The 23085-nt window shown below is 40.2% G+C and overlaps 1 protein-coding gene across 4 annotated transcripts in view; it reads right to left on the bottom strand.

Annotated features, from left to right (window-relative positions):
* Window positions 1-23085, bottom strand: part of dync2h1 (dynein cytoplasmic 2 heavy chain 1) — an 88100-nt gene that overhangs the window by 27013 nt on the left and 38002 nt on the right. For 2 of the 4 annotated variants that reach the window (XM_061782211.1, XM_061782214.1), the window contains exons 65-81: window positions 21855-21981; window positions 21073-21214; window positions 19814-19923; window positions 19524-19544; window positions 18932-19030; window positions 16338-16461; window positions 14692-14855; window positions 14433-14552; window positions 12996-13130; window positions 11640-11783; window positions 10675-10764; window positions 9560-9625; window positions 9401-9451; window positions 9251-9304; window positions 8886-9017; window positions 7187-7259; window positions 334-494 (exon numbers count right to left, since the gene is read on the bottom strand). In XM_061782211.1, coding sequence (XP_061638195.1) covers window positions 334-494; window positions 7187-7259; window positions 8886-9017; window positions 9251-9304; window positions 9401-9451; window positions 9560-9625; window positions 10675-10764; window positions 11640-11783; window positions 12996-13130; window positions 14433-14552; window positions 14692-14855; window positions 16338-16461; window positions 18932-19030; window positions 19524-19544; window positions 19814-19923; window positions 21073-21214; window positions 21855-21981 — 1813 coding nt within the window. The remainder of the gene's footprint in view (window positions 1-333; window positions 495-7186; window positions 7260-8885; window positions 9018-9250; window positions 9305-9400; window positions 9452-9559; window positions 9626-10674; window positions 10765-11639; window positions 11784-12995; window positions 13131-14432; window positions 14553-14691; window positions 14856-16337; window positions 16462-18931; window positions 19031-19523; window positions 19545-19813; window positions 19924-21072; window positions 21215-21854; window positions 21982-23085) is intronic. The other 2 variants (XM_061782213.1, XM_061782212.1) reach the window with 2 other exon arrangements.

The following is a 23085-nucleotide window of genomic DNA, read 5'->3' as shown; positions in this document are numbered from 1 at the left end:
ATCCAATTCTGTCTTGGCATTTGAGGTTAGTGGGTACATAATGTGATTGCACCATCGAATTTTTCTTTTCAGCAAGTGAAAGCATGCAATTGCGAAACTAGATTACATTTCATATTTCAATCCAATCAAATATGTAGATAGCTGACTTTAGTTGAGGTCTGACAAATTAACTCATTTGCATTTAAAGTTGCTTGCAATTACAGCTTTTTCAAAAACAAAATAACCAATTTTGGAACTCCGGCTAGTTACCACCAAAAGCCAATATTAACTTTAACAGCAAATAAGCTATCTGTGCGCATTTATAATTTCTGAATTTTAATTTCTGTTGTCTACCTCATGATACTGATCCCGACCCACAGTGTCTGTGGCGAGTTCTGCAAGCTCCTGGGAGGGGTCGGCCCCAGGAGAGGTGATGATCAGCACTGGTTCCCACTCCAATGTCTCAGCATAAATACGCCGCAGATTCAGAGGAGGAGGGGAGAGATCCTTCATACCTGGAGATACAATGAGAAATGGCAAGAAAAAGATATGAATTTTGTGTGGATTTAAAAAAAAAATACAAAAATGATACATGTGTATTGTTGTGAGCTGTGGGATTCACTGAGAGTGGATAGAATAATGTATAAAGGGGCTTCTCCACCAACCCACCCATTTTGGATAAATTGTATTTGTCAGAGTAGTTTTAATGAAGCATACTTTTTACTTTTACTCAAGTATTAGTTAAGAAGAAATTGTACTTTTAATCCATTACAATAATCTGCATGTCGCTCGCTACTTTCATTTATCAATAATTGCGTGCACAATCTATTTTTAGACTTTTGTTTTCGACTTCCACATTGGGCGTTGTTGCTCCAATCCCCTGTGATTACCTTTTTATATTCACTGCAGCCTTGTTCCATGTTTTTATAATCTACATGGTGAGCTGACGGTATTGCGCTGTTTAACAAGTAGAAACAATATAGTATAAGACCATTAACCATTAACCATAGACTGGTTAAGAGCGTCAGCCTCACAGTTCTGAGGACCCGGGTTCAATCCCCGGCCCCGCCTGTGTGGAGTTTGCATGTTCTCCCCGTGCCTGCGTGGGTTTTCTCCGGGCACTCCGGTTTTCCTCCCACATCCCAAAAATTTGCATGAATTGGAGACTCTAAATAGCCCGTAGGCATGACTGTGAGTGCGAATGGTTGTTTGTTTCTATGTGCCCTGCGATTGGCTGGCAACCAGTTCAGGGTGTACCCCGCCTCCTGCCCGATGACAGCTGGGATAGGCTCCAGCACGCCCGCGACCCTAGTGAGGAGAAGCGGCTCAGAAAATGGATGGATGTTTTAGAATAGGAGCAAGTGGTTCACACATCTGCCTCACAGTTCTGAGGACCTAGGTTCGAATCAGGCCTCGTCTGTGTGGAGTTGGCATGTTCTCCCGTGCCTGCGTGGGTTTTCTCCGGGTACTCTGGTTTCCTCCCACATCCCAAAAACAAGGACGGTAGGTTAATTTAAGACTCTAAATTGTCCGTAGGTATGAATGTGAGTGCGAATGGTTGTTTGTTTATATGTGCCCAGCAATTGGCTGGCGACCAGTCCAGGGTGTAACCCGCCACCCGCCCGCAGTTAGCTCGGATAGGCTCCAGCATACCCATGACCCCAGTGAGGATAAGCGTTGTAGAAAAAAGGATGGATGGATATTTTACTTAGCTTTTTTTATTTTATTTGACGTTCATTCTCTGATTTCAAAAATAAATCAGAAGTTACTTACTAGTTACTCAGTACTTCCTTACTCAAGTACTCCTCATTTGGAGCACTACCGTACTTTCACGACCATAAGGCGCAGTTAAAAGTCTTAAATTTTCTCCAAAATGGACGGGGCGCCTTATGTGTGTACCGAGTTCCAAAATCTGTAAATGTTGTCGTGTGACTTTGATGAGCGCTCCGCTTGACTGACTGGGAGCATTTCCTGCCGATGCTTAGGCGGACGTGACTGAGGACAGCATGCGGACGTTGTGCGTGCGTGAAAGAGGACGCTAAAGGCATGCCCAAAGTAGGTATATAGTGGCGGGGTGTGCATTGTGCAAAACAACATCGGTTTGGCTAAGGACCCCCGAAAATGGCACCTACGAAGAGACACGCTTATGAAGCACAGTTTAAGGTGCAAACTATCAATTACGCGGAGGAATATGGGAATCGAGCAGCCGCGAGAGAATTCAAGATCAACGAATCCATGGTTCGCAAGTGGAGGAAGCAGGAAAACGAGCTTTGCCAAGTCAAGAAGACGAGGCTGAGTTTCCGCGGGAACAAGGCGAGTTGGAAGACCAACTCAGGCAATGGATTCATGAGCAAAGAACAGCTGGGAGAAGCGTCTCTACGGTCACCATTCGACTGAGTGCAATAACTCGGAGCTTTCCATCATTCCGGGAGGCTTGATGAAGGAACTGCAACCGCTGGACATCGGTGTAAACAGGGCGTTCAAAGTGAAGTTGCGAGCGATGGATGACAGATGGCGAACACAGCTTTACTAAGACTAGGAGGCAGCGCCGGGCGAGTTACGCCACTGATGCTTGGGCTGACGTGTCTGCTTGCACTGTTGTTCGAGCTTTCGTAAAAGCCGGAATCATTTCTGAGGAGTCGCACGGCAACGAGACTGACTCCGACAATGACGAGAGGGAACCCGGCGTGTTTGATGGAGAACTTGCCCAGCTGTTCATTTCGGATACAGAAGATGAGGACTTTGATGGATTTGTGGATGAGGATTGATAAAAAAATAACGTGAGTACATTGTTAAATACTTCAATAAAGTACAACCGAACTCAGTTTTGCTCCCGCTGCCTTTTTAAAAACATTGTTTTAGCGTGCATGCATGCTACCGTATGTTTTAAGCTAGCGTATGTTTTACCATGCCTGCGCCCAATAATACGGTGCGCCTTATGTATGTGTTAAATACAGAACTAGACCCCGTAACTGAGACTTATGGTCGTGAAAATGCAGTACATTTCACTTTTACTTGAGTGATATTATTCCACAGTAACAGTACTCTTACCTGATTACAATATTGGTTACCCTTCCCAACTACATTTACATCTTAATCTAAATATTTTTTTTTTATACCTTTAAAACCTAACCCTTTATCGAGGTGAGGAAATTGAGAACTGATTCTTATTTGCAATGCCAACCTGGCCCCATACAGTCTTTGAGGTAGGGAGTTTTAAAAAATACAGGTCCATCTATAGTCATCTGCAGGCTTCTACATTTATTTTTTTCTAATGTCTTGGCATTCAGGCGATTACATTTTTCTTCATGCAAGTCCTCCAGCTTTTGAGAACATCCACTCACATGCCTTTCATAGACCTTTTATACACCATGTGCTATGATGTAATGTGATATTTAACTTGTTACTATATCACATTATACAGTTTGCATTGTACAGTATTTGCTTCTATTTTGCTTTGTTTTACTCTGCTCTCTGCACCCAGGTTGGCATTGTAAATACCTTACCTGGATAAGGTTCAATAAATAAATAAATAAATAAAAAATATATGAATTCATGGCCCCCTTAGTCGTTTTTTAGTATTTGGTATTTGTAAACGTGTTTGCATGAAAAAAACAAAAACAAAAAAACAACAGGCCGTACATTGCAAATCCTGCCTAGAAAGGTTTTGTTTTTTGTTTTTTTTCCCCCCGCGACTGACTGGATTGGACTATCAAAGCGTCCCTGCTGGCCAGCCTCACGCCGGTCTTTGTCTCCTCTAGCCCGGCCGAGGAAGACACACACGCCCACTTGGGCTGGGACCTCCGCTCTTTAGTGGGACTGAGTTGGCCAGTGGTGGACCTTGTCACCGGGGCGAAGGCGGACCTCTGCGGCGGCGGACCTCGGTGGACGACTCGCTCGTTGCTGAGCTCGGCTTCGGCCCGGCGATGTAAGCTCGGTGACCACAGTTTACTTTTCAATGTATTTTAATCCTCCTATTTCTAGCCTTGCGTAACATCACATAATGGCGGCTCTTTCAATGAAAACATAAACGCCTACAGAGGTCTCCCAACCAATCAGCATTCATCAGCACAGCCCGCCCCCTCAAAGAGTTCCTGGTCGCTCTCGTAAGACCCTTCCCACCAGAAGGAACTAATTAATCCAGGGGGAACCTTCCGTATCCTTGTAATTTTTTTCGTTGGGGACACAGAGGGAACTGAAGCTACCAGAGTTGGTAGGAAAGTTCCTGCAAAGGTTCCCGCGGTGGGAAAGCAAAAATGTAAAACACATTGTTGTGTTTTGATACAAATGTAAATAAGGAGCAGTGCCAGAAGAATGTGAACAGATGGTTTGGTGGTAGTTCACTTCCCAGAATACAGGATAAAGGTGGAGAATGGGTCATCGACGGAAAGGCAGGGGAGGGTGGTCCACATTGAAACAAAGAAGAAGGAGTCAGAGGGGAGATCAGGGCTGGCACAATGATGGAGAATGGGAAAAAGGTATAGGAAAAACTGGCTGATAAAAGACAGTGAGGGTTATAAGGAAGCTGATTCATTATACATACTGAGAGAAATGCAGCAGGTTGAAAAGAAAACCTTGTACATACTGAATACATTGTCAGCCCCCTGTTGTTGAGGCACTTTCTTAATGTGTATTCATACAGCACAAGTGGTGTGTGCATGTGTTCTGTTTGTCACGGCGTATGAGGCTCTAATCCTGTTGTCATTTATTGAAACATCGGATATTAGCTAAAAGAGGCCCACACGCTGTGATACAGGAACATTTTCAAAATCTCAGCCTAATTCTCACACACGCACGCACACACACTTGTCTTAGAAAATGCCAGCGGATACCTTTGGTGGCTGCTGCCAAATGCAATCTGCTACACCTATCCAAACACACACAGACACCCAAGGTCCTGCTAGAAAACATCACAGATCAACCTTTAGCTGAATCACAATGGCAACATAAAGAAAAACATCTTCTGACCATGCACAAGGCTTTTGGTGTGTGTCTACAAAGAATGGAGACATTTCCAGAGCATGCAAGTGCACAAACACGCATATCACCACCTATGACACCAGCAGGTAATCAGTATTCTTGTTGCAAACCAGCATTCAGGCAGCAAATTACAACATTCACCTTGATTTTTGGAACATGCAGTCAGGGCGAACAGGAATCTAGAAAAAGGCACAATGTTTCAAGCACAACTTCGTGGATGAAAAAGTGTGTTTGTATGATCATGTATCACCCCAATAAAGGGGCGGTTTCGGATATGGGTGAAATGGCCATCCGCCCAGGGTGGCATTTTCTGGGGATCAGCACTCCAGACTTCAGAACACTTCACAACTGTGAGACTGATGTGGTAACCACCCATTCAACATATGCCCACAGGCTGACATTTAAAAATTTAAAAAAACATTGTAATAGAACAGTATTTGTATGTAATAGGGCGGCACAGTGGCCGACTGGTTAGAGCGTCAGCCTCACAGTTCTGAGGACCCGGGTTCAATCCCTGGCCCCCCCCTGTGTGGAGTTTGCATGTTCTCCCCGTGCCTGCGTGGGTTTTCTCCGGGCACTCCGGTTTCCTCCCACATCCCAAAAACATGCATGAATTGGAGACTCTAAATTGCCCGTAGGCATGACTGTGAGTGCGAATGGTTGTTTGTTTCTATGTGCCCTGCGATTGGCTGGCAACCAGTTCAGGGTGTACCCCGCCTCCTGCCCGATGACAGCTGGGATAGGCTCCAGCACGCCCGCGACCCTAGTGAGGAGAAGCGGCTCAGAAAATGAATGGATGGATGGATGTATGTAATAGGTGTCTAGTCACATGTACATTCAGGTTCAGAAATAAGATGACTCAGAGAGACATTTAAAAAAAAAAATAAATAATAAATCAAAAGCTGTGGTAAGCGAGGCATGACTGTGTGCAAGCAGTGGCTAGCCTAGACCGAAAGGATTGGACAAGATTAGTTGTAAAAGGATTACAGACAATGCCTCATTAGCATACTGATTTACTGCCAAAGACACAAATACGTTTTTTTACCCTGCACCTGTTTAGTTATCAGTGCATCTGCCGCCCACTTGGATACAAAGTAATACTCCACAAATTCTGACTGCAACTTCAACGGCAACATTATGTACAATTGCACAACCTGCGTAATAAGCTCCAATACAAGAGCTGTGTCAAACATCCAAGATAATGCTCCTTTTTGAGAGAGGTACTTATGTACTGTAATATTTTTTTAATTGTGGTGGTTTGTAGTAGTGCTAATAGTTTGTCCATCTTATGCAAGGATTATTTTCACTTTTTCTACAACAACAATAACAAATGTGTTTTGTTACTGGGTCTAACAGTAAACCAAAACACAGATTTAAATAAGAACAAAATAGACTTCATCACACTGAAAAAAAATCCGCTAAAATCAGCATGTTGAACAGACTTCCACAAAAGACACTAAACAGTGAGTAAAATGAAGCCTTGCGTCGTCAAACAGAAGTCTGGATGTACAAAAATACAAATGTTGAAAAATTTATACCACCCAGTGCCCTGCGACTGACTGGCGACCAGTTCATGGTGTAGTCCGCCTTTTGCCCGAAGTCAGCTGGGGATAGGCTCCAGCGCCCCGCGACCCTAACCTAGATAAGCGGTGTTGAAAATGGATGGATGGATGATACCACCCAAAAGATGGTGATATTGACCAATGGAAGAACAGAAATAATATAAACAGAAGCTGGAGTCACTTCTGTTTTGTCTGGATCCTTTTCTGCAGGTGTAGCATGAAATTTAAGGCAGTTTTTTGTATATTGTAAGCAAAGTAATGCTAATACTCTGCTTTAGCCTGATTCTGTCTGCCTTTGTCATCTCCCTTCAATCCACTTTTCTCCCTCGGCTGGGGCTTCTTTTATTAATAGCAATACATGAACTATGTATATTATCACTGTGGGGAAACAGATATTAATAATGCACTTCCTGACTTCATGAATGTTACAGAGTTAACTGACAAACTTTTTGTTGGTGTTGTTGTTGTTGTTGTGGTTGCTCAACCCCCATGCCCCCTTATTACTGTAGTTGTGAGCCCAATACTCGTGTGAGGTAATTTGTTTTTTGTAACGTCTTCTCATCCTTATTCCCTAGGAGGAATGCCTTTGCTAGAGCTGTGGTGATACAGACCCTGGTATGACAAAGTACAGGACCCATAAAACAGTCTGAAATTTAAACACTTACCCAATGCCTGGGAGGCAAATGCTGTCATGGCACTCTGCAGACGATCTGGTCTGACTGCCTGAACCAATAACAGCTGGAGGGATGAGAGAAGGGTGAACAGATGAGAAAATACAAAAACAATTGGGTAGCCAACCTGTTAAAAAAAATGTTTTACCATTAATACCACGGAATATGATTTTTTGGCGTTAAATTGCATGTTCGCTCGAACTGATTGGGCACGCTGTTGGTGGGCATGTTGCATGTGATCTACTAAGATTGTGATCTTTTTTTAAGATCCCAAATAGCATGCGCTAAATTGTGTGTTCACGCTTACAGACAGCAATCAGTGTTGGCAACAGCTGTAAAAGTGGTCTACAGTGCCATATTTCAAACTGGGTTTTGAAGTTCAGTTAGCAGTTTTCACCATGGAACGAACATTTGGGAGAGCACTGCAAAGGCAAAAATTAAGTTTGAAGTGATGGAATTGGAAGAGGAAGTGGAAGAGGCAAAAAAAAAAAAAAAAACATATTACTGAGTGACAGAAAATAAATTGGTCGCTATTTTGGGGTAAGCCAGCAACCATATAAAAGCCATGTTTTGTTTGATTTGACTAATCTCAAGTGCATTCCAATTGAATGTACGGATCATTCTGTATAATGTGTTTAAAACGTAGGACAGTGCACCCCGAAAACCGATCTTAGAGACGCCAGAACCAATTGTCACAGTGCACTGAAATGACCCACATACACGGAAATGCAGAGTTGAAAGAGTTTTGTCAATGTTGATATGGCACGACTTTCTTGTGACTGGCTCCAAGTCAGCCATTAAATCATTCAGAACCTCCAAAATTTCACTGCTAACTAGATCACAGAACCTTTTGGCTGTGAGTGAGAAATGAAAACCGCTTCACTATTGTGCTGCTAGTGCTGATCTTGATATGGGATAATTGCATTCACGTGAACCCCAACTTGACAACCACAAACCCCACTTAGACTTTGGAGACTAATCCTTGAGAAGGGATTCATATACATCATATATATCAGCTATATTGCGCACCCATTCAATATAGAACATTAAATGGAACAAGATGGAGCACAACAATGAGAGAGACCCCATCATGGACATCAGCCTTGTAAGGCCCAGCCGTACTGCAGATAATGCAATCTAGTAACATTAATACATTCATTTTCTGCCTTTTAATCTGTTCAGGGTCACAGGTGAACTGGAGCCTATCCCAGCTGAATTGAGTTAAGAGGCAGACAATGACCTGGTCACCACTCACCATTCAATCACAGAATTTAGTAACATGGACTATTTTTTTTTAGCTCATTAAACATCGTACAGCATCAGAAAGTAGCATAATTGATATCTTATTTGCATAATACAAGGCTTAATGCAGTTCATTGTACATGTCATACAAATACAGTTGAATTAACATCAGGGGTTTTGAGTAAATCATTCTTTCAGAAAGTAGAAACACATTGTTGGGATTTAAGAACGTTAGCAAGTCCACCAAGTAGTACACCAAAACCAATTAATTTAATAAATTTCCAAATGTTTCTCTATGTATTTACAAAGTATAAAATACAAAAAACATATAATATGGCAATATACATAAATGTGTATAGACTTCTGATTTCTCCAGCTCATACAGATAAATTGTTCCAAAGTGTAATCCGATAATATGAATTTAAAACATTGTATCTGATGGAAATCTGACCTGCTGGAAGGGAGTAATTTTCTTGGCAATGGAGGATGGAATTTCATGTTCGCAGTCTGAGCTCCGTGCGAAGGACAGCCAAAGGTCTGAGTCACTCAAACACAGGGACTGATAGAGGGCTGTGAATGTAGCCTGAGAAGAAGGGACAGCAGATGTTGACTAAGGCCACAGAAAAATTGGAATGTGAGCGTTAGAATCACATTCATTCTGCAGTACTTGGAAGAGAAAATCACTAATTTGGCTTTACATAATTATATTGCAACGTTACACATATTTGCAGATATATATTATATAAGGTATATGTCACATAATAAGACATATGGACGATAGTGTTGTCTAAATCACATTTTTTTTTCACTGTTTACCTTGTAAACTGCTAATGATCTGTGTCTCTCCTGATCGATCCAAGATGGGAACTCCTGAGATGGGGAAAGAGAAAGGATGGAGGGAACAGTGATTCTAAAGGAAAAGGCTACAGGCAGTGTGGTCTACTTATACAGAAAAAAAAATCCCACCTCTTGTTTGAACATTTCACTGACAATGGAGCCAATGAAGACCTCCCATTCCTATAGTAAAATTGTTATTGTGGCTGACAATTGATGAATAAGTTTTGTTCAAATAGTTCAAAGCTTACCGGTATACTGAGGATTTACTGAAAATATACGCATACTCACATTGTCCTGGAAGAGTTCAGGGTATATGCCTTTGGCAAAGTGTATCGCAAACATTAACTGGTGAGCCTGAAAAATACGAGAGAATACAAGAAGGATATGCAATACAATGAAGATGATTTCTATATCATACTGTGGGTGTTGTGTGCTGTGTTGTGAGGGAATTATTTTGAATGTAAATAAAAAAAACTGCCTCGTTCCGCTGAGAATTACAGTATTAACGCCCACATTTGCACAATAATGTTAAAGTGTGCACCAGGGGGGTTTCAAAAGAGCCAGGGATCAAACCAGCAATCTTCTAATTACTAGACTGCCACTCCACCACCGAGTTCAAGCTACTGTGAACAATGTTCTCCTGACAAGGAAACTATATCATTTAATCTTTACACTAAGTGACATTTTAACAATATTATATACAACCGACATGAAAGGTTGCAGTTTCTTACACTTCTCAACTGCACTACCTAGCATACCATCTAACTATAACATACAATATTTGATACACCTAGCAGCTCACTGGGCTGAATCACTTGTGTTTATGATGGCTGGATGAACATAGACAGGGAGACTTGATCATCTTGAAGATTTGAAGTCTCTTCAGTAATGAACCTTTGTGGTTTTTATACACACTACCTTGTGCCACTGTTTCCAAGTTTTGACCAGATCCTTGGTTTGTCTTAGTGGCGTGTGTGTTTGTAAAAGTGCTAGACATTTGTCAGCAGAGGATCAATAAGCAACTGCCTGTCTCTTCCTGATTCTCCGTTAACATAGAGGCACATAAAGATGTAGCACATGAATAGAAATTACATTAACTATTATTCACTATTTGTGCTTTGGAATGTAAATAGCCCCAATAATGGACACTTGAAGACTGTGTTAATTGGAAAAGCTTAATTAAATACATTTACAAATGCATGCATTTATTGGATTGTTGGACTGCTTCAGCAGGTGTTTGAAATACATTATTCCTTTCCCCGATGTTTAATGAAGTGTTGTTGGTGCATTAGGTTCAATATTAATACATATTAAAATGACAAACAAAAATCTGCAGGTCTGCAGTTGAAGATGCTGGAAGGTTTGTTTGCACGTGTGTGAGTGTATGCATGTAGCCGTATTACCTTGAAAAGTGAGCGGCAAACATACTCATACACCATACTCTTCAAGCTTGCTTCCAATGAAGCGATCCTCGCTTCAGTATCCTCAGCTTCCTGGAGTATACAGAAATACATGTGCATAGGATGAGACATGACAAAGAAGACTAGGTGTGCTAAAATAATTTGAAATAATTCAAGAAGTTATTCTTGATTCTTGTGAATAGATTAAAAAAAGTGTGAATAGATAGAAACCAATCGGTCTTTAATTGTAAGGTTTTATAAACAGATTGGAACAAATCCTAATGCTCACTAGACAGAGTAAACAATTACTAGTCGATGATTTTATTTGTTATTATTTTGATTATTTTTAGCTTACAGCTAACAAAAAAAAACAAGAAATTTTAATGTTACATAAGAAAAAGTCAGAAAGATTTTACTATGGAAATGAGGTTTGAATTGGCCTTCTGAAAAGTAACCCATATTTTAGAGCGTCATTAAACATGAGAAAATACTTTTCAGAAGGCCTACATATAGTAATTTTTTATTGAAAATATCTTTCATTGTTTCCGAAGTAATATTCAAAGTTCCTGAGAGAGTGGATTTGGGTTTTCATTAACTGTAAACTACATCATCTTTGTGTACAATGAATCTGTATAATGTGTGAGTTTAACTTTTTGAATTGAAATCTATTTTTTGCAGTATTCTATTGTGACACCTGTAGATATACAAAAATTGTATCTGCTTTTGCTATTTATAGCGATATGTTTGAGTAAAATGAACATTTTAGTTTTATTTCCTAAACTACTGACAATGTGACTCCCAAATTACAAATTACAAATACAAATACTGTAGTTAGGCATTTAGAACATGTATTTGCAGAAAATTAAAAATTGTGTTTTGTGTGTGTGCGTGCATGTGTGGGCATAACCACACAAGTGCCTGTATTAAAATGTTATTTTGACGGGAAGAGATGTGAAGGACTGGGTCACCTTCTTGGCCTGAAGAGCCCTTTGGAAGAGGCGTAAAAATGAAGCAAGGCTGAAGCGGTACATGTTGTCAATCTTCGACAGGTCCGTGATGACAAAATACATCTTGCTGGCACTCTCTGCAAGAGGCAAGTAGGCATCCCGTTCCTGAAATCCAAACAAACTAACGTGTGATGAAAAGATTGACAGAAAAGCGTTTTAAAGGAATGATGAAAAGATGAAAATAATTTAAATGCAGAAAGGGTATAGTGATCATAGGAAAGAAAACAAGAAGCATTTGTTTTGATCAAGATAGAGGGAGAGCATGAAAAGGAATAGAGATAGAAAGATTAGGGTAAGACAGGAAATGTGGGGGGAAAAAAACAATAGGAATACAAAATATTTGGGATGAATAGATGAATAGTGTTGGTAGAACACTGCTGTCTAGTTGATGACAGTGTAAATAAATTAAACAACTTATGCTGGAGAAGTTTGATAAGTCAAACAGTAAATATTACTGCTAATATTACTGTGTTAGTATAACCGAGTTAATATTGCCATTTTACTAAAGCACTTTCATCCAAAGTATGGATGTGAATTTCATCATGTGTTGAAGAGTCATCCCACCAGTCTAATCGAACTCACTCTACCGCTTAAATTTGGGAAAACGCCTACAGTAGCAGATGGTAGTGAGGGAACATATTACATGCAAACAACTATGACAATTGCTTCACATTTATTTGTGATTGTGATTATTTTTTAAGCCAATGTATTTTTTGTAAGTACAAAAACAATATTAATTGTATACAGTATCTAGCAATTGTGTTACATACTTGATTAAAAAAAGAAATCTGAATCTTACACATACAGTTTATACTGTATACAGTATCTTGTGTTTTCTCAAATAGGCCATTATAGCACACATAAATTCTGATATCAACCAGATTGGAGTGTGGGTGAGAAACAGCATAATCTCTGGAGACATGATATCCAATTTGGGGAAAATGTGCAGGTGATGGTAGGATAGAGATGCTCCTCAAGAACAGCTAAAGATTGTTCCTCGTTGTATTACTACTGTAGTCCAAAGGCCAGGCATAATGAGGCAAGATAAATAGTGTTTAAGAATCAGAAGGCGATTGCACGCTTGAGAAGAAGTCCAGGGAGCAAACAATTGGCCCCATTTCGCAGAGATTTTTCAGAGCAAGACTTGCAACTACTATAATCATCAGCAGACGTAGCTGCCTGAAAATCTTCAAGGTCTACTTTTGAACAAGGTTCCAGCCAAGCACTGAGACACAGGGAGGATATGTCAAGTTAACTGCCTGGGCTTGATGGTGGGGCTGATAAGGATGGATGTTATTTTTTACTGTGTGTAAATACCTGGTCCAGAGATGCTTGCAGACGGTGTGATTCCAGTAGTGACTCCTGGATGAGAGCACTGCTTGCTTTGGCCTGGTTCAGACTGTCTATAAGCTCTCGGTTCTCCAAAATATTCCCCTGTGATGTAGCCAGGGTCTGACATGGGGTGGGGAGGGGGGGGGGAAGAGAGACAGAGCGACAAGATCTGTTCTAGCAAGTGCTGCCATCTTGTAACAGTCTCATGTGGGACATTAACAGATTTATCAAATACATCCTCTATAATCATATTTTCTAAAACTGACTGAAAATAAAATGCATTCAAAAAACATTCAAATAAAGCAAATGGAAAACCAGTGAAGCATGGAAATGTTAAGGTGACAATAATTAATCTGAAGAATGTTTTGTTGTAGCACTGATGGCCCATGTGCCTGTGTGTGTATTTGTTTGTGTTTCCCTAGCAACTCTGTGTGTACATGTATTTGATTGTGAAAGTTTAATGTGAGCCTAACTTTGACAATCACAAACAATTTGTCATTGCATTTTTATATTCTCATTACCAACTTTGCAGGGAGGCAATTAACCTTTTGTTTCTGTACTAGTGACTCCTGGTCCGGCAAAAAATGCATTTTAAAGATTGTATGATGAAAACATAAACATAAACAGGGCAGTACTGGGACTATATTACTCTGTTGTAAATAAGACTGATTCAGTGATTGATTACTAATGAATTAAGTCATGACTAATTATAATCTGTACTGATATTAGATGATAATCGAATCATGTATTATCATTTATAATATTCACTGTTATAAAAATGCATTCTCTTGACAATTAAACATGAACTGCCTAGTCTAGTGTATAAAATAGTAAAATGATAATGGAGGAAATTTTGTGCAACAGAGCCTCAAGATGAGAGATAAAAATCATCCAACTGTAGAAGGAACATCTAAGACTCTTTGAACGGACAGAGGATTAAGGGAACAAAGACTTATGGACGTGCTAACAATATGAGACTGAGCTCCCTCCAAGAGTTAAAATAATGTTTGTTGTTTTTATTTGGAAATTATTCTCCACTTTGATTCAATTTATGTGGCTACCTGTTTATGCAGCAAACTACTTCAATTGGGCGAGCATTGCAGTCTCATTTTGTTGCTGCCAAGCAGTAAAATTAGTTATGCCTTTATATTTTAATGCAAAACAAGTAGTTTAAAAAAGTCCAAACTTGATAAATAACTTATTATCGTGTCTTTTATTGCGACACCTACACCACACGCAGTTAGAGCTTCTAGCTGTTTGGAGAAGCTAACTAATAATGATTCAGAGTGAAATAGGGGGGTCTAGTCACAATCTATGACTGTTTAATTAAGAGATACATGTCGATGTGATGCCCAAGTAGCACAAATAACAGTACCGTACGACATGGGCAACGAGCGTTGTTTTTCTTTGTTAATGGTGTACCTCCAACAGTGATTCTTCTAATAGCGCAAGCTGAATCTTCTTGTCTTCCTCTTGTTGTAGTAGTCTTGTTTTCTCCGTCTCTAATTCTGGTTTCTCATGTTGTATGGTCAACGCCAGAAGCTATTCACAAACACACCAGTAAACAAACAAACACATATGACTCATGACACTGTTCAGCAACAAGAAGTGCTTAAATTGATAAAAGTACAGTAGACTTTAATGCGGGCTTAGTACTGGGGTAAACAAAAAAATAGATCACCTGTCCTTGCAGGCCTGCCTTTGTGGTGGTAAAGTTGACCTCCGTAACCACAGAAACAGCATCAGGAGGGATGAAGGGAGCAGGATTACGTGTTGCCAGGAAGAGCCGGAAGTCCTCATTGTAATCAATAACCTTGTCTCCGATCTGTACAACGTATCTCGGGCCTGTGTGCAAGTGCATTCAAATGTGTGATATCAGAGAGAAAAGACAAAGCAGGGAATGGGTTATCTTAAAAGTAACTCACAAGTCTGACCTTTACTCTTTTTTTTACAGCCATTGTACTTAGCGTATAGACTTTCTAATCCCTGCAATGCAACATGGCCTTTTTCTTTCCACTTCCTTTCTCCCATGGTCAACACCCCATTATCTAGCTATTTCTGAAAATGTGTGTGTGAAGCTAATTTACATAATACCTGCCCCCACACTAAGTTTCGCCACCTATGACTTGGTTGCTAGGGTAAGAGTAGCGATTTCTGGCCTCTGGACTACACATATGCATCATGTCAAAACAAAAACCGAAGCACAGCAGCAGTGTTAGCACAAATTAGCATTAGTTAAAAGCGTTATCACCATTAGCTTCTGACATCTGGCACATACTCAAATATTCAGTAAAATTGGCAACATGGGGTATTTGTGTTGGCAGTGTGTCAAGGTGTGTGTCAATTGGCAATGTGTCCACTGCATGCACCAAATGCAAAAATCAGAACACTAATTGACCAGTGTAATTTGGCAGGTTGATGATGAAGCGACTAAACACTTTTCTGTACATTTCTGGCCGAAAGTACTGGGGTTCATTTGCCTGACACAGAACCGAACCCCCCAAAACTGAGTAATTTCAAGTGGAGTGTCAGGAAGAGTTTACAGTTTACTGATGAACTGTCATAACCTTTTAAAAGGTTAGTATTACAGTTTCAAATTTGAATAATCATAACTACCATATATAGCATAATAAGTTGTGCTGTTTGTATGTGCCATCTTTAGGGGCTGATAAATAGAGTGCATCAGTGTAACCAACTCAGCAACTTTGTTGCTATATTTTGTGAGAATTCAGACATCTCTTGTGACTCTTTTTCAAAAAGATTTCGGGGTATTATATTGGTGAGTTTTTAAGATTCTGAGACTGACACCCAGATGCAGACAGAGCAGAGCAACCCCTCCGCGTCCAAACTGCGAGAGTATTGTGCTTGAGCAATGCCGCAGCTGGGTGATTTAACTACTGCCTCTTCGAAAGTGTGAACAAGCATGGAGGGAGCATGTAAATACCACAAAAAGGTGGGAGTTGAGACTTGAACCCAGAACCTCTGAATGGGAGGCAGAACTACAAACCACATGCTTCAGTGTTCCACCAATCACCATTTCTAAATGCTTGATCGTTTTTCCAACCAAAATGATTTAAGTCCAAAAATGTATCGATTCAATACAAAATGTGAGCACTGTAAAAATTAAGTTGAACAGGGTAATGAGACATACATTTAAAAAGGCAATTGATGATTAACCTGAATGATTTAATTCCAAATGTATTCATTAATATGATGTGGATTACAGTATTTTGAATGGAATTGTGATGCATCTGAGATAAATAATAAGAGAGAAATAATGTTACCTAACAACCCTAAAATGTGTTTTTGTGCATTGTGCAAGTGTACCTTGTGCGATGAGATCCCTCCTCAACAGTGGGTAGAGTACAGGTTCCACTCCATCCATTTCTTGAATGATGAGAGTTTTTCCAAATCTGACTGCCAGTTCCAGGGCTGTCATGAAGTTACTGTCCTTTATAGACATATAAATGCGTGACCCATTATGAATTTCAGAGAGATAGTACAACCCCAATTCCAATGAAGTTGGGACGTTGTGCTAAACATAAATAAAAACAGAATACAATGATTTGCAAATCATGTTCAATCTATATTTAATTGAATACACTACAAAGACAAGATATTTAATGTTCAAACTGATAAACTTTATTGTTTTGAGCAAATAATCACTAACTTAGAATTTTATGGGTGCAGCACGTTCCAAAAAAGGTGGAACAGGGTCATGTTTACCACTGTGTTACATCACCTTTTGTTTTAACAACATTCAATAAACATTTGGGAACTGAGGACCCTAATTGTTGAAGCTTTGCAAGTGGAATTCTTTCCCATTCTTGCTTGACGTACAGCTTCAGCTGTTCAACAGTCCGGGGTCTCCGTTGTCGTATTTTATGCTTCATAATGCGCCACACATTTTCAATGGGAGACAGGTCTGGACTGCAGGCAGGCCAGTCTAGTACCTGCACTCTTTTACTACAAAGCCACACTGTTGAATGTGGTTTGGCATTGTCTTGCTGAAATAAGCAGGGGCGTCCATGAAAAAGACGTTGCTTGGATGGCAGCATATGTTTCTCCAAAACCTGTATGTACCTTTCAGCATTAATGGTGCCTTCACAGATGTGTGAGTTACAAATGCCATTGGCACTAACACAGCCCCATACCATCACAGATGCTGGCTTTTGAAGTCTGCGTCCATAACAGTCCGGATGGTTCTTTTCCTCTTAGGCCCAGAGAACACCGCCCACAATTTCCAAAAACAATTTGAAATGTGGACTCGTCGGACCACAGAACACTTTTCCACTTTGCATCAGTCCATCTTAGATGAGCTCGAGCCCAGAGAAGCCGGTGGGGTTTCTGGGTGCAAATGGGTTTTGCTTTGCATAGTAGAGTTTCAAGTTGCACTTACGGATGTAGCGCCAAACTATATTTACTGACATTGGTCTTGCTCTCCTGGGGGTGGAGGGGGGGGGGGGGGCAGTGGGAGAGGGGGGGGGGGGGGCATTGGGTCCCTGCGGCCCCCACCAGCCAGCTGTCAGGGCGCCTCGGTGGGGCCGGCGGACCGCCCTGGGTCCCTCGGTGTGGGACGTGTCCCGTCCGCCGGGCTGCTCTCGGGTGGACCCCTGGGCCTGATCCCGCCACACGATTGATTGGGTGGGGTCCTCAGTCGCTGCAGTGCGGCCACAGCAATTACAGGACACTTCTGTCAGTCTTTGTGCATGTAAAATGGTATCAATTCACTTGCATGTATCCGTAGACACATACCCCTAGGACTCTTTTACTGGGTGTGGGGTCACACACTTACTGCGACAAAGAACTCATGAATATGCAAATCGCTTGTGTATCCCCTCACTTATACTCTCGTCCTGTAGACTTTTATAATTCACATAATTAATGCCACCACACTTCAGTTGTACAGTCGGGTTCACGACCCTTGTCCTGCATGCTTCTTCTCCTGTCCTTGTCCTGTTCTATCTTGTATTGTCCTTCCCTCACAGGGTGTAGCACAACAGCCCCATGCAACACTCATATTTCATGTTTCATTGTTGTAGATAATGTAATGATTTACTTCTCTCATCCAGTTTACAATGAGTGCTTAGAAGAAGAATCACCTTTTATTGTCATGAACATGCATGGATGCACACGAAATTTGTTCTCTGCATTTAACCCATCACAGTGAACACATACACAAGTTAGTGGAACACACTGGAGCAGGGGGCAGCTGAAGCGCCCGGGGAGCATTTCGGGGTATCAGTGTCTTGCTCAAGGACACTACAGCCGTGAGTCCAGGAGATGTTGGCGGATGGGCCAGTCGGGGTCTTGAAACTAGGTCCCCCACGGTGGCAGGCGATGATCTTAACCATTGGGCCACGGCTGTATTTGTCTTTGTTTCTCTCTCCCTTCTAGAAACTTTGTTCTGTTCGACTGATCAAGTCTGATTCTCCTCCATCCATCCATCCATCCATTTTCTGAGCCGCTTCTCCTCACTAGGGTCGCAGACGTGCTGGAGCCTATCCCAGCTATCATTGGGCAGGAGGCGGGGTACACCCTGAACTGGTTGCCAGCCAATTGCAGGTCTGATTCTCAATAAACCGCAATTATAATACCACAGCGGAAGCTTAAAGACTCCACTGCTTGACCTAACAGCCGAACAGGACAAAAAACAAAAAAAAGTGGTTGCTTACCACCATACATTAGTCATTCTAGCTGCATTTGCTGGATCACTGCTCTAGTACTCTATGTGCACTGTTCTGCCATGAAGTTTAATACCACAACAATTTAAAGATAAACTCATACATAGTTTGTTAAATTAATACCTACGGTGTTGGTCAAAACAACTATCATAATATATTTTCTGTAATTCACTTAACATTCTGCGGGTATGTATCAATGATAGTTAATGATGTAGTTGACCTTTAAGACGTATTTACCTGTTGGTTGATAACCTCAAGTCGGTTTTGTTTGAGATGTGTGCAGAGCCACTCTGTGGCTCGGGAGGAAGGGTCGATGAGAAAAGGACAAGCAACACTCTAAGAAAAAAAAACAAAACACAAATGGTTTAGTTATTGTAGGATGTCTTGTACACTACAGGGGCTTGAATTACTTTACTAGGAAATGAGGTGTATGTGCACACAAGTGAAAACCAGTTCTGTCTCTGCTATGCTTATTCGTCAGCATCAACCCTGCATACGACAGGTGTATGATTCCCACCTAGGCTCTGTACTTTTTATACTTTCTCTGTCTTATTAGTGTAATCGCAAACGTGATCATCCTGAACGTGCTAAATCCATGTACTGAAGTACTATTTCTGCTTGCACAGTTATTTTGTTGTGGCTATCAACATACACTTCACATGATGTTTGCTGCTGGTATTCAAAAAGTAAACAAATTAAGTTCATAGGTTTTTATGTAATATTTTCCATGAGTGGGTCACCGTCTGTGTTTATAGAATGTGACATAACGTGTATGGCATAAGCACAGTCAAAACAAACACACTGGGGCTATGATGGAGCAACTCCTTACCCGTAACTTAAGTTCATTGATCTATAAGACAGAAATGGAAAAAGAAAACACAAAAACAGATGTAATATATTTATATGTATGACAAGAGGCTCAGTGAAATTGTTTGATACTTTGAATGATGATTCAAAAACGGGATGGAAGAAAGGGGTGAACATAAGGGATGGAATGGTGAAGGGAGGGCAAGACAACATAATACTATAAAACTGGATTCTGGTACCTGTAGTATAATTTATGAGCATAGAGCTCATTCATATAAATGAGATTATCAGTAAAGACAATTAGTTCCCGACCTGTAGTATGACAATAGCGTTCTCCATGGAGAGGTCATCAGACGGCAGCCCTTGACTCTTCCAAATCAACTGTTCACTTTCCAAGGACAGGAATGACCTGAAGTTAAACTCTATACAAACATACCCAAAAATGAGAATTGCGATGAGTTATGTTCTATTATGAGTGAACATAAATAACATTATTTTGCATACTGCAGTGATTCCCAACTATTAATGTGTCGTGAGAGTAGAGGTGCAACAATTAATCGATTAATCAACAACTAATCAATTATCAAAATAATTGACACCTATTTTGATGATCGATTAATCGTTTAGGGCTATTGTTTAACGTAACATAATCTGAATCCTCTGTTTTCAACCTCTCAACAGTAAATATGATCTGATTTTGCTAGTCCTCCATGAAAGCAGACTGTTTATCTTTGTGTTTAATCAAAATAAGAAATTCGCAAACATGTTTTTACTTTCAAAAACAATTATTAACATGTTTCTGGCATGTTGCGGACCAAACCAGGAACTGAATCATAATAAATTTCTTGTAAAAAAAAAAAAGCCTGTTTAATATATTGCGGAAATAATCGTTATTTGCAGCCGTAGTATGAAGTAATTGAACTTGAAACAGTCTTAAAAGTGCATATCATATATGAGTAGGTCTTCGCATTAATCAGCACCCAAGAAGTAGCGCTCGGTTTCAAAAAGGTTAGGGAGTACGAAATCATTCCCTCTCATGTGATAGTGCCTACGGTAATTATTGTTTATCTAATTTTGTTTAATCATTAAATCTGATTTTTTGCAATAAACTTTTACGCAATATAAATTGGATCTGATTATTCGATTAGTCGATAGAATAATCGGTAGAATAATCAATTCCAAAAATATTTGATCGCTACAGCCTTGTGTGCAGAAATAAAAAAAAAAAAAAAAAAAACTTAATAATTAAGATATTACTTAATTCTCTTTACCGAACTTTCTTCAATTCCTGCAAGAACATTAAGCTTTGTGCGAAATTAAATAGGCCCAGATTGCCCATTAAGAAAGTAAATTTGGGAGTAAACTGAGATGAGATCATCATTATTTTATTATACCATTTTTTGTGAGATATGTCTTTCTAAGGTTGGTAAAACACAGACTAAAGTTTATAGTCTTAAATTTAACTTAAACCTCTTAATTGATTAATCAATCAGCGGCAAGCCAGTGTGTGTGTGTGTCTGTGTGTGTGTGTGCGTGCACGCGCATGTGCAAGTGTTTAAATGATCTTTTACTTTGCAGTCCAGATTGAGCCATCCAGGTTTCCAGACAATGTCTACGACGATCTTCAGGAGCTGCAGACAAATATGTGATGAATGCTGCAGCAAGCATCGCCCTCACAGGGAGTGTATCTAACTCATTCTTTATCTCCAACATCTGAAGGACAGGAAGACAAAAAAAAAAAAAAAAAAAAGGGAGAAATCGGGAGTAAAAAAAAGTCAGGATATGGCATAGCCATGATTTAGGTAGCTGAGGTCAATGATAAAATTGGTCTTCTTTTCAGCGCTCTATACTATCTTAATTTCTTATGGTAATCTCAGACTGTGGCCAATTTTATTTTTTTACCTCAAGTTCTATTAATAAAGCCTTATATCATGACTAAAATATCAATTTCGCATAATGTGGCTGTGAAACTTTGTGCACTATATATATATATATATATATATATATATATATATATATATAGGCCTTGCTGATGTTCCACTGTGTTGATGTGAGTGTGACTTTGCATATGTGTGCGTTAGGTGAAAAGAAATGCAAGCAAACAGTGAAGTGATTCTCTGAAGGAAATGTTGAGGAAGGTTGGGAGTGTGAGGGAATGAGTGTGTTTGTGTCAGGAGGAGATTGAGTGTTTTAATTAACGCCCAGACAGATGCAGCAGAAAGAAGTTAAACAGCCAAATAAGTGACCAGCGAAATCAGGGCCCCATGTCTTTTGTCAATGCAAAGCATTTTGTGCTTCAATTTTACTACAAAATGGCCATAATACCGATAGCAGTATAAATACTTTACACAACCTGTGTATTCCACCGCTTATGTTCTCCGTCCAGTTGGGAAATCAGTTGCTGGGCAGCATTGATTGTGTCCTGAGCTTTTGTCACCTCAGCCTCCAGCTTTGCTGCCTCTGCAGTGTGACACTGAAACCTGCCACAAAGGAAGACAAGCGGTCCGTATGTCCATATGTGCTTGCAATACAATCAAAATGTCTCAAAATACTTTGAATAAAACGGAGACTTGAAAAGGTTGCAATGTGTTCGCTGTATGCGCCACATGCACAGATCCGCACACTAATTGATATGAAGTTGGGCGGCTTGGTGATGAAGTGCTGACTCCATGAGTGAAAATGTCGAGCTTTCTCTGTTTTTTTCCTGCTCGCCTTTCTCTTCATCAAGTGGGACAGCTCTTGTATTGGCTCTCAATTGTTTGTGCAGATGTACATCATATTTTGGTCAGTCAATGTGTGTTAATGAGAAGATTAAACAATAAAAAAAAATAGCTGCTCGAGCACATTTTGCTGGCGTAGGGGCAGAATCCTCAAATCTCCAAAACCATCACTTTTCAGGAAACAAAAACCCCCCCCCCAAAAACATGTTTGTTGAGTCATTAACATTGCATCGTCAAAGAGAACAAGCCATTTTCATCACTTTAGAATGGTCAATAATTTGTAAAAATAACACGAAATATGAAATTTACCAAATTGGGACATTTTTGTTAAGTTATTTTAGGGAAAATGGCGCAGAATGAATGAATGAATATACAGCCATAATGTTCTTTGGGATGAGGCAAAGAAAAATCATTTCAACCAAATATATTTTTTGCACTTCACCAAGGCTGCAAAAAGAGAGGCGATATTAAACACATATTAAAGATATTTATCTTGTTGAAAAGCACATTGTAAGGACACAAGAATAAAAAAAAAAGAGTGAATTAAGTCATTTGATATATGGAGTATGTTATTGACCTTTAACCTGACTGCAAATATCACGGTCCAGTACATTTTAAGAGAGGGGGAATAGATCTGCCCTTCAGGCAGCCGTGATTGTTTATATCCTTGATGACAATAATAGGCGGTGGCAGTAAACAGACAGTAACGGCAAATTTGTTCAAGGATGGCAGGCTGACATGTAGAATGGGCATCTAGCAATGTGATGACTGGAACCTTGAGGAACATGCTAAACAGCCGGTTACTCGTGATGTCGTCAAAGTCAATTTCCCCAAGGTGAGAGCGCAACAGATTATATGGCGTAA

Source organism: Phyllopteryx taeniolatus, chromosome 8, assembly GCF_024500385.1.
Source record: "Phyllopteryx taeniolatus isolate TA_2022b chromosome 8, UOR_Ptae_1.2, whole genome shotgun sequence".
NCBI lineage: Eukaryota > Metazoa > Chordata > Actinopteri > Syngnathiformes > Syngnathidae > Phyllopteryx > Phyllopteryx taeniolatus.
Note: the sequence above shows the minus strand (reverse complement) of the source record. Positions and strands in the feature narration are given on the sequence as shown.